This window comes from Cyprinodon variegatus, unplaced genomic scaffold (genome assembly GCF_000732505.1).
Source record: "Cyprinodon variegatus isolate N-32 unplaced genomic scaffold, C_variegatus-1.0 Scaffold9, whole genome shotgun sequence".
NCBI classification, from domain to species: domain Eukaryota; kingdom Metazoa; phylum Chordata; class Actinopteri; order Cyprinodontiformes; family Cyprinodontidae; genus Cyprinodon; species Cyprinodon variegatus.
This window is the reverse complement of record NW_015150462.1, coordinates 1819105-1831536: the sequence shown is the minus strand read 5'-3', so window position 1 is coordinate 1831536 and position 12432 is coordinate 1819105. Positions and strand designations below refer to the sequence as shown.

At 37.3% G+C, this 12432-nt stretch overlaps 1 protein-coding gene across 1 annotated transcript; it reads left to right on the top strand.

The window, feature by feature from the left end:
- Positions 1 to 382: 382 nt before the first annotated feature.
- Positions 383 to 10695, top strand: timmdc1 (translocase of inner mitochondrial membrane domain containing 1). Its single transcript, XM_015378225.1, has 8 exons — positions 383 to 564; positions 2541 to 2878; positions 4768 to 4933; positions 5195 to 5283; positions 7778 to 7845; positions 8107 to 8185; positions 9443 to 9553; positions 10320 to 10695. Exons 2-8 carry the CDS (start codon positions 2559 to 2561, stop codon positions 10465 to 10467), a joined length of 981 nt encoding a protein of 326 aa, XP_015233711.1. The 5' UTR covers positions 383 to 564; positions 2541 to 2558; the 3' UTR covers positions 10468 to 10695.
- The last annotated feature ends 1737 nt before the right edge of the window (positions 10696 to 12432 follow it).

Sequence of the window (12432 nt, the reverse complement as noted above, 5' to 3'; positions counted from 1 at the left end):
GTGATGGACTGGTGACCTGACCCCCGCCTCTCGCCCATAGACAGCTGGAGATAGGCACCAGCACCCCTCGCATCCCCAACTGGGATTAAGCGTGACAGAAAATATTTACTAGAAAACAGTGATATTTATGTCACTGTTTTAACATCATAAAACATTAATTAATTAAATTATTTTTTATCTTAAAATGAAAATCAAATTTCTATTGTTCTCCTTTTAATGTCTTGTATTTTGCAATCCAGTTATCTAAACATACATGGACATAACCATGACTGGAAATCTGCATAAAAACTTTTTTTTGTGTGTTTTATCAAAACTGTCCTCCATCCAGTAGGAGGCGCTAGCGTTCACTGTTGCATCTCTACTCGTCTGATCCGGGGTCAGGGGTTGTGTTACAGTGCTGTGGTAGTTGTGTTGAGAGAAAGTCACTGCAGAATGACCAGTTGAAGGACAACGAGAAAAAAATACTTTTTTTTTCTGGATGTATTCCCGTAACAAGACCTACTCTTTCTGGCTCCAGTATTCCTTCGCAGCTGTTTATTAGAAGCTAATGGGAAGCTAACACAGGTAACTAAACACCTCAGTCGAGGATACTATGTAAGTTAATTATAAAATTAACTAATTAAATCATTTATTTTCCTTTAAAGACTTAAATAGAGCTGTAAGGTTGCTATATAGGGGCTTTTTTTCCCCACAGTAACCGAGCTAGCAGGTGACCTGACGCAGGTGTTGGGCTTTAGCTTAATTACAACCGCTGCTGCGCGAGCCTTTTAGTATTACGGTACATCATTTAGAAATACAGAACCGTAATACTTGTACAAGAGTAAGTCGATTTAATTTTCCGTTTAAATGTAATTACAATTAAATATTGTATACCTATTGACCCTTAAATATAAAGTCCAATGCAGTTAAGATTTAATAGGATAGCTTAGCGCCAATTAAGAATTATATGTTATTTACATTTTTAATAAAAATAAGGAAAGGTGACTTATGAACATTTGTCATATGATGATAAAAGCTAACCAACCTCTTAATTTTAAGTGTTTTGCATCAATCTTTCTTCCTATGAGCTGCAGCAGGCCTTAATGTTGGCCTGTTAATGGATTATCCCACATGAGCTGTGTGCCTTTGCATCTCCTCCAGAGTAACCACAAGTTTTTTTTTCATTTTTTTTTTCACTCTACATGACATCAGTTCAGACCTGGTAGGTTTGCAGCTGTGATCTATCTTCACAGGATTATTTTTCCAATAAATAGATAAGATAAAATAGATAATAGATTACAATCTTTTTGACAATTTAACCACATTTTTATGCTTCTAAGTAAAAATAAAATAACTATAAGTAAAATTGGACTCATCAAGAAGCTATACTGCTTATAATCAGGGACCCAGACATACAAGGAAACAAAACACTTTTAAATATAGATGGCAAAACAAACTACTTTGCAGAAACAAAAACACAAAATCGCCACCCTGAATCATCATACTGTCAAAAGTTGGACTTCCATACAATTTTTATTATAGGAAAAATTCCATCAAACCAAATCAGTTTATAAAGGATAGATAACATAGTAAATAGAAAACACTTAATTTAGTAATTCTTGAAAAGTTCAGTTAAGGCAAAAGGACATGAAGTTTTCTAGAAGACCTTTCGCCTCTCATCCAAGAGGCTTCTTAGGTTCTAACTAGTGGTGAGGAGCACTGAGATTAATATACTGTAAGGGTAACAATTCTGCATTTAGTCGTTGCACAGTTCAACAAAAATGTAAAGATCTAAACAATAATGGGAGCCATCGGCCACAATATAAGGTACTGTACTGTGTGTAGATTACCAGTACTTTTTGCTTAAAATACTTTTTAAATATATGTTAAGATGGGAAATCTTAAATTGCTTCATCAATGTCATTCCACATCCCTGGCCCCCCACGTCACACTAAAGCTGCTGCACTTCAGCTTCAATTTTTCTCCTTCTTGTGAGGTTTTCTTTCTATATCATGCATAATATAAGCGTTGTGTAGCTTGTTGCATTCTGTGAGTCTCTGGAGCTTCAGCCTGTTAAAGCGTGGGTCTGAGGAAGGCAATAAAAACCCGCTCAGACCCATCAGGTATCAGAATGATGATCCACTGGAGTAAATTAGCGGACATGCATCGTTATGGTTCTAACTGGCTCAGTCAGCTCTCCTGTTGGGGGCTAATTACAATCCCACAACACCTCCTCCGTTTACCGCAGTTCATTTTTAATTCTACTTTTAGGATGATAGGTTTTTAAAATTTAAGGTGAGCCTATGCCTTTGCAAATTTTCAAACATATTTGTAGGTCACTTTTATTTTTTGTTTTGCTCCAGGCTCTATGAGTCTCTCTCCTGTGTTTTTTTTTTTTTTAATTTATTCATACTGCAGCAGTATTTAATAGCTACTTAGTGTGGCAACTTGTGTTCTGTAACTCTCTTATGGTTTTGTTTGCCTCAAGGTGATTTTTTTTTTTTTTCAGTTGAAAACTGCATCTCAGCCCATAACCGTGCCTTTCTGCCTCTGTGTTACAGCCCACCGCCAGCTGAAGCATGATTCATCCAGAGCAGCAGAGGAAAAGCCTCGCTCTGCACAGACGACAGGCAGATTCCAGCCCCCGAGGGGGGGTGATGAGCACGGGTCCGCTGCAGGGCCTCATCCAGACTGCCATGCCTCGTTTCTTCTGCTTCCTGATCCCCAGGGTTGATGCAGCTGATGTGGCTGCCGGGCAGATGCCCCCCTCCTCCTCCTCTTCCACCACTAGTCCTGCTCCTGCAGCCGTGCCTCAACCCAGCACTCTGCCAAAGAACATTTGCAAGCCAGAATTTCCTGACACTGGATGGGAGCGCATCAAGGACCTCTTTGATAGAGAGTTGGTATCTGCTTTCTTATATAACCTTCAGTTGTTTAATATGTTTAGATTGAGACATATTAATGATATTTAATTTTTTTCTTTAACCAAACTTTTTGATGACATACAGAAAAGTCAAAGATTTGTGCTGAATTAGGGTGGGGAATTAATATAATCAAGATTTTACAAAGTGAAATTTTCAAATTGCAGAGGAACTCAATTTTGGTCACATATTATAAGAGTAAGAACAATAGACATTTGTCTCTCCTGCCCTTAAGATGGAGATAACACGCTTAAAGTGGGTTTGCCTCTAGTTACAGTTTTAGAGACGGCCTAATAAATGATATACTTTCAAACTTCTGCTCTATGATAAAGGCCCAGACCCATATGAGGTCTTTTATTGCATTTTCTGAACATCTGAAACTTCTGAAGTTTGAAAGTGGGAGACTGGAGTCATGGTATATTACAGGCATCCCCAAAGTCGGTCCTCGGGGGCCGCTGTCCTGCAGGTTTTAGAGGTTTTCCTGCTTCAGCACAGCTGATTTACATTGATAGCTGATTAACAGGGTTTTGCTGAACTGCAATCATCAGAATCAGCTGTGCTAAAGTAGAGAAACCTCTAAATCCTGCAGGACAGCGGCCCTCGAGGATCGACTTTGGGGATGCCTGGTATATTAGTTACGACTTTTATAGAGGCAAGCAGCTGATTATAGGGAAATGTAGTGCTGCTAATATCCTATTGACGAGTAGAATAAATATACTTTGTAAATTTCTTCTCTTAAAATTCAGCTTATTTCAATAAAAACTAAATTGTTTGGACCAGTTTAAAATAAGGGATTTTTTTTTTCAGAACGTTGGCAATTAAAACTCAAATATGGCTTTAATCTAAAGGGGAATAAATGCTGTTAATTTATTTACATTGGCTGCAGCTGACTAAGTGGAATTTCCAGTGTGATTTTCTTAAAAAAATTTCTCAAATAAAATGGTCTCAAACTGGTGATAAAACAGAAAGCACATGTTCAGTTTCTGCAATGTTGTCCCTGTTGAAGCTAGTCTGCCTGAGAGTTAAATTAAACGCTTCTGTACACAGTAGTAACTGTAGTCCTGTGACAATTAACTCTGGAAAAGAAAGGTTTCAAGGTCATTGAAAATGATGAAACACTGAAGTGAAACTTCTGCATGTTTGCAGTTATTGAAAAGGAAAATCAAAAAAGCAAAATTGTGTTTGAAATAATAGTAATTAGGATTTTTGGCAAAATGGTTAAAGGCTTATTCTGGATTAGAACTTTGTAAAAATCCATTATTTTCTGCACCACCGTGTGTCTTCTCAGCTTTATGCTGCCAGCCCTGTTCCTCTGCAATTATTAATGCCTGAAAAGGAAGGGATTGTAGATGTAGTCATACCAGCCCTTGTGCTCTTATTGCTATTCCCACCTTTTGGCTTACTATCCTTTCTATCTGACCAGCTTTGTCCTTCCTTTTTTCCTCTGGTTTTTCCAACTTTCAATTCGTCCATCCCAATTTACTTCCTAAATTTACTCCTTGCCTTCCTTTTTTTCCATCCACACCTTTGAGATTTCTGTGCTTCAGCACACCAGAATCCAATTGGCTGATTTGCCTCCTAATTATCTAGTCAGGTTTTCCAGAGTCCTGCTTTTGACGTGATTTTTTTTTTGTCCAAGATGGATTAAAGGATCTAAAAAGGTGAAAAACACATAAAAGCCTAATTTCTGGAAAGAACCCAGCACTATACAGACTACTTACTGTGGCAGTGTCGTTCAAATGAACAAAGAGAGGTTGGATTAATGTAAATAATGTCAATTGTGTGGTACAATAGTCAGGAAACCTAAAATATCTCTAAAGATTATGTATACCGGTATGTTTTTATTTATTAATTTTTTTTGTCCTAGTGAGACTCTGAAACACCCAGAGGAGCTCATCACGGTGATCAAATGTGGCGTCCTGGGCGCGATCACAGGCTTTGTGTACGGCGGCCTGCCTGCTGCACGCTTTGCCAGGCAGAGGTATATCCAGATCAGCCAGGCGGAGGTGTACACGAGTCGCGTGGAAGCAGTGGTAGGTGAAATTCTCAGTGTGAATGATCCTGACTATCTGTTCTGTTTATTAAATTTAAACATGCTTTTAGGGACCAGATGTGAAGTTTTTATCACATCAACATTGTTTTAATATCAAAATCTATTAATTATTTTGTGTTATCCTAAGTCCCACTAATTTAGGCAGAAAATTAAAGTTGAGCCTCTTTTTAGATGATTTGCGGAAAAAAAAATGTGTCAAGAAACATATTCCTCTAAATTCATCCTTGTTTCCAACCTTTAGCGCTCAGCTCACAATGCCGCCATCCGAGGTTTCTTGCGGTACGGATGGAGATGGAGCTGGAGGGTGTCTCTGATAGTCACTTTGTTCAGGTGAGTGGAAGAGCTTAACTATTCTAAGAATTTAAGGGAATTCATTGTTTTATACCAACATTATTTTAAAGGCTTAATAGGTTAATTTCATTGAACAATATTTAACTGTATTTTCACATTTCACCTTCAAACTTAAGTGTTTATTTGGGATTTTACGTGATTGACTAATAGAAAAACTTTAATCATACCGGATGTATGTTATTAAGCTCTCATTAAAACCAATAAACACTTAGACAGGAACTGAGATAGCTGAAGACACCTGTTTATTAATAGAGGGTTTTCTACATGCAACACAAAGGGACACTTTTTACAGCTTCATAATCGGTGAGCCTGATCACAGCAAGCATTTTTAGCACCTTTAGCGTCTTTTAACGGAGTCGTAACCTGGTAACTTGCATATGCAAAGAAAAAAAGTAAATGCTTAACCAGACAAGTTTTTCTCGAGAAGAAAAACACTTGGTGATCAATATGAATAGGTGTTCACGTTGACCCAGCGTTGGCACCGTTTACCATTGTTTCACGTTCTGTCTGCATCTCAGCCCCTGACTGTTGAAGGCAAATCAGGCTAATAAATGAAGGAGGAGCAAAATCGTACTCTGTTGATTGATTGTTCAGCAGGTTTTAATGGAGGCTCATCAAAAACGTTTCAATATGAAAAGTTGACGCCTTTCAGTATTTTTTTTTTTTTTTTTTGTGATTAAACTTTTATTGATTTTTAGGCCCAATTTTTTACAAAACATTTAAGAGAGGAGTAAACAAAACAGGGTGAAACTGAATACACGATCATATGACAGAACATAGAGTAAAAAATAACAAACAATATAACAACAAGAACAAAAAAAAAAAAACTACCAACTTCCAAGACAGTTGAGCTCAATCCTTGCTCCATATCTTAAACAGAGGTAACCACCACAATGCTATACATCCCATTGTCCCCTCTAAAATTCCCAATCCCCAGGTAGTCTTTCAGTGACCATATCTTGAGATGAGCCCAGTCCAGCACAATCTTTATTTCCATACACCAACCCAAGTCATAATGATCACTGCATTCAGATTTAAAATCTTAGCTACCCTGAAATGAGTATAGACCTAAAAACAGACCCCCATTTCTCATTATTTCTATCAATATCGTTTGTTAATCTAAAGGATATCTTTTCAAAAGCAGCTACTCTGCTTAGCTCTGTCATCCATTCCTGAAATACTGGGCCCTCTGCATCTTTCCACTTTCTCATTATCATCCGTTTACCTATCATTATACTTGTCTGAATCCAATTAGCTAGGGGTTTTTCAATATCGGTCAAGGGTTTAGGGTTACCTAATATGTAAAGACTGGGGCAGAAGTCAAAATCCACTCCAATGACCTCTGTAATAATTTCGTGAACCCTTTTCCAAAATGTTTGAACCTTAGGGCATAACCATAGGGCATGAGTCAGTGTGCCCAACTCGACGCCTTTCAGTATTATTACTAGGTATATCCCGCTGCAACCTTTTCATTTCTGATCGGTACCAATATTGCAGCATTTAGAACTGACCCATACCGATATTTCCCCAAGGCAATATCAGCATAAATCATAAATTCTATTATTAAAATGTTTTTTATTGCAAATGTTAAAAAAGCGTTGGTAAAGTGATATCACTAAAACGTAGAAGAAAAGTCAACAATAAATGGTATGACATCAAGTGACCTCTGTAAAATTGTCCAACGTTTTCAGGGGTTGACGTTAAAGATTTTTACCAGTTGCCCTTTGGGCAAGTGACTTTCACATTTCATTTACCCAAAAACAAGTTTTACTTGCCCAGTATAATGTTTGTCCTTTTTGTATATATATCAATGAAACATGTTTATGTTTTTTGTAATTCAGTATTTTTTACGTTTCCAGGTTCCTGGTGTGTATATGCATGCGTCAGATAATGAACTCAAGCCTACATTACCGTGTAAACATGCTTTTCAATCCTTCCTGCACATTCTTTTCAAACTAAACTTTACTTTAAACTGTTGTGTGCTTGGAAAAATATAAATTGTAATGTTAAAAATCTAAAAAAAAACTTGACCGGTTAAAAATAATAATAAATCACAAGATGGAAGTCAATGTCACAAATGAATAACTTTTATTTTAGAGTCACAGTATGTTTATACAAGATAACAGTATTAATATAATGTGACTTTTCTAGACAATCATTATACATAGTTATTTTATACAGGGTTTCCACAGTCTGACATCATTTCAGAATTCCCTGACTTTTAACTGACTCAGGATTAGTTTTCCCTGACAAAATAAATGCAGCCGTTTGTCGTTTTGGTAACTACATCAAAATTACCGCTAGGTGGACAAAAATCACGCCATCTGGCAGCTTTTTCAAATAAATTTTTTTTTTTTTGATTTTTAATGTGGAAAAATTCAAAAGTTGTGAATATTTTAAAAAGATAATGCTGTGCTGAAAAATAATAAGTCAACCCTTATTTAAGTGTGTCTATTTTTCCTTTGTCTTTTAGCTCTGTGAGCACTGGCCTGTCCGTCTACAGAGACAAAGATGCCCTCAGTAATTATGTCGCAGCTGGAGGTGAGTAGTCTGAGCTCCAATTGGCTCAGGGAGCGTGAAGATTACTTTGATCTTTATAGTCAAAAAATACTGAAAGAACAACATGTTAACATGCTAACTTGATCTATTCCGGAATTGGGAGAAATTACTTAATATTAAAGCAAATTATGTTGATAAAACCTGTAGAAATTAAACCCATCTTTAGCCTTGTGGAAATCTTATTTCTTGTGTTTATTCCAGTGCATTGAGCTCTGATTGATGATAAACTGTCTATGTGAGCAGCTGTCACTGTAGGCCTTTACCGGCTGAACCTGGGCCTGAGAGGGCTGCTGGCTGGAAGCATCATCGGAGCGGTGCTGGGGTAAGGTTGGCCTCTCATTTTCCTCTGCACAGCCCCATTTAAAGGAACAGGTGAAGATCCGTCTGTAAATGTGCAAAATGTGGCTCCACACAAACCTTTAATGTTTACTTCTACTTACATCCTTATGTTTGAGTCTTGTATGTTCACTCATGCTTGTGAGAGTAGTGGGAGCTCTGGCAGCCAGCTGCGCCCCTCCCAGCTACCCTCTGCTGCCCAGCTGTACCTTTGCCCACCCCTCCATCCTGCTCCCAAGTCTGTTCACTGTGCCAGAGGGACTCATGTGCACCACAGTTGGCCATGTTTTTTGGGCACTGGAGTTGAAAAGGCCAGCCAAAGCATCAGCTGCCTCTCAACGTGGACACCATGACCATAACTTCTGCCTCCTAAACTCTCCTCTTCTGATTTAAATTTGGAGTCTTAATCATCTGTCCTCATCTGTTGTTGTTGAGCTCACTGGGCTAATAGAGGGCATAACGACTTTATTGGCACAATAGAGGAATGGATTGTTTGTAGTCATCGCTTGTTGGCTCTGAACTGCAGCGTCCCCCTCTCTATGTGGCTGACGGGCAGCCACCTGGACGTTTGTGTGCAAACAGCTCCAGCCAGTCTGGGCTGAAGGAGGTGAGATGGAAACGGAGCAGGACAGTGAAGCTAACGCATCACGCTCCAGATCTCTGGGCGATGGTTCCAAAAAACAAAAAGTGGAAGGAATCAGCGGTTAGTTTTATTTAACTAGAATGAACTCTTTGGATGAAACCTGAAATTTTCAGCTTCATATAAGAATGTCTTGTCTTAATAGATTATGATTAATATTTATGATTTTAAGAAGAAATAATCAGCATAGTAGATCCTTAGCAGTGCTGCAGCAGAGCCCTTAAGTTTTTTTGTTGTTGATTTTGCAGGTAGTAACCTCTTTTCTTGTGGTTACCTGCCTTTTTTAAGCATTTCTTCATTACTCCTGTTCAAAAAAAGATTTTTGAGACAAAAAAAAACAACTTTGAGTCATGTTTGAACTGATGCAGCTTGGTCTGTGTTCTACTCACCCAATTTTCATTTATATATTCAGAAACTAGAGGGTGTTAGCTTTCAAATAATGTATTGCACATTTAATTTGGGTTTTTAGTTCCTAAGTTATTTGTTTTTCCATTTGGGAATGCAAAATAGGTGAGAATTTCTCAATATAAGGTGGATGTTGAGAGGTTAAATTCACAGCATCTTTTAAAAAAGGCTTATTTTTCTGCTGAAATGTCTCCACAGGGTTCCTGTTGGTGCCGTGGTCGTCGGCTTGCAGTCTCTGACTGGAGAAACCTTCAGAGAACGGAGGCGGCGAGAGCGACGAGAGCTCTACGAGCTCAAGCTAGCAGAATGGTAAGAAAAAGTACCTGCTACCAGAGTCGACTCATGACCCGAACTGTTGGTGCGTTTTTCAAATATTTCTACACAACCAATCAGTCATGGGTGGGGTAATGTTGCAAACAGCATCATCATTTGAAGTAGTGGTTTTGTCACTTTTTAGGTGATTCATTTATATCTTTAAACACTTTAATGTAAATGTTTTAATTTAATTACTGCGGTGGATCTCAAGATCCTATATTGGTTGGTTAAAAACCACAATTGTTATCAGAAAAATACGTGGATCCCTTTAACTATTCATTATTTAATTTGGCAGCCATGCCTTGAGATCACATAAAGTGCATGCATTGCCTCTCCCTCCACTTGTATTGATTATTGTTTTTGTTTTTTTCATTTTTAAATGAATCTTTTTTTGTTTTGTTTTGTTTAAATTGAGACTCATCCTACATTTCTTATTATGGTGTCATTTTTTAAAATGTAAATGAAGAAAGAAAAAGCAATATCAGCCTAACGAATCGGCCCAAAAATTGGCAGCACATATCAAAAATTAGACTGTCAAAATAACGCGAATCGGCCTCATAAAATCTGTATGTGGCGATCTTTAGTCTCAACCCAGAATTAGGGAATTACTTGCTTAAAGGATTGACTGAAAACGCCACATAGAGCAAAAACCAAAATAAAATGTAAAAAGTAGAAAAAAAAACTATTTGGTTTAAATTTTTATAACACAAATAAGATGTTGGACTAAGAATAGTGTTTGGTTCTTCCTTTTTCTGATAAGGACGGCCCGTTTGCAGATGACTGATGAGCTGATTGACAGCTTGAACGTCACTGCTCGGCCAGAAGAAGCCACCAAAGACGTGGAGAGGATCGAGGAGCTGCTCCGTTTATCCCAAAATGACGATCGGGACCAAAACCGCAGCCACTGACTGCAGCTGGATCACGTGTCATGGTGTTTTTTCCAAACGTTGAAGGTGGGACATAACTCATTAAAAGGCAATATTTTTGCCTGGACTCAGGATTGGAAGATGCCAAACGCTGCTTCTACTTGCTGTTAGATATAGGGAAGGTTACAGCAATAAATGAGGATCAGAAGGATTTTAAAATCCAATTTACATCCAAACCTCTGGTATGTAAAACAATCAATCATGGGATCTAATAAATTTCTTAAATTACATTTTGGTTTCTAAATATTAGTTTTTTTTCTTTATAACGGTCGCTAATAAACGTCAAGCTAAATGTCTTTGCTTTAAAATACTGATTTAGGAACTGCCCAAATATCATAAAAAACACATTTTTAAACGTAAAGAATTGTTTATGAACTTGTTTACGGGCTAAATTAATTAACCAAACCTTTGCTTTCAACATTTTAAATTCAAAAATACTCAAATGTATTTATATATTGATATAAAGGGATTTATTTGGGAATGCTGTAAGAGCATCTCCAGATGCAAAGAAATGGAAGAGAAATAATTCAGAAGCTAAAGCTCCATCTAGCTGCGTTGATTAGAAAGTGTGCATTTTAAATGGGATGAATTGAAAAAGGACAGAAGAAAGGAGACAACTGGACTCACCTTGTTTTGATGAAAAGGAACCAAAGGATCAACGCAAGCAGAGAATTTCCAAGATCATCAGTGACTGGAAACTTGACATTGATCTTCAAGGACCAGCCATTCTGTGCTTCTCCAGGACTCCTTTTCAGCTTAAAACATAACTTTGGACAGCTTCTCGACAATCCTGTCTGTTTTCTTCTTGGTATATTTAAGAAGTGGCTAACAGCTTCATACAGTTTAAATATTCTCCAGATTTGCCTCATAAACCACTCGATGAAATGTTTGCTTCTGTGACATTTTTTTTCTACAAGGTTTTCCTTCCACTCAACTTTCCATTAATATATTTGGATCCAGAACTCTGCTTGGACAATAGGCTTCCCCCATGACTGTAGCACTTTGGTAACTACATCAAGATGGGAATTTATTTAAAATTTATTTTTATAATAAACATTTTTCTGTTAACCATCAAGTGCAAAATGGCACACTTGTCTTTGTTGTGATTGACTTCTGATGTGTTTTTCCCTCAAAGATGCTTCAAAGAAAGTGGGGGTAATAATTCAGAATGCATAAAATTCCACCGGTAAATTTTTTTTTACCAGCAGGTGGAGCCATTGAGCTGACACCAAAAGTTCAAAGCCCAACAGCCCAACTGTTATAGCTAGAGGTCTGAAATTTTCTGCGTTTGTGGTTGACATGATATAGAACAAATATAATACAATAAAACCTGCCTTTTGTCAAGAATGTATATATTACTGCTGTTCAAAGAAGATCTATTATTTCTGAGAATGGGTTTTGTTTGAATTTGAGTTATGTTTGAACTGATGCAGGTTGGTATGTGTTCTAGTCACCCAATTTTATTTTATATATTACAAAACTAGAGGGTGTTAGCTTTCAAATAATGCATTGCACATGTAATTTGGGCTTACAGTTCCTCAAGTATTTGCTTTTCCATTTGGGTATGAAAAATAGGCGAGGATTAGCCAAAATGAGGTGGATGTTAAGAGGTTAAGACGCTGATAAAGTCCAGGTGAAACAACATTAAGGCTCCTTTTCTCATTAGATTTGAGTTTTTCTTAGTTTATTTTAAATGAAATGCACAACTAAGTGAAATCCGTTAAATGTTTTTGTTTTTTTATTGTGATTGGAAACCTCACCTCTCTATGCCATGCCTCTAAACAATGCACAAATTTTCCTGAAGTGTTTGATATTTTTTTCCGGACTACGTGCGTTTCCTCTTTTCCTTTTCATACATTTCTATTTTTAAAACATCTGTAAACATGTTTCTGGAGTTTTTTTTCTCTCGTGGGATTTTTAGCAACTAGGTCAAACAAAGCTTCAGCC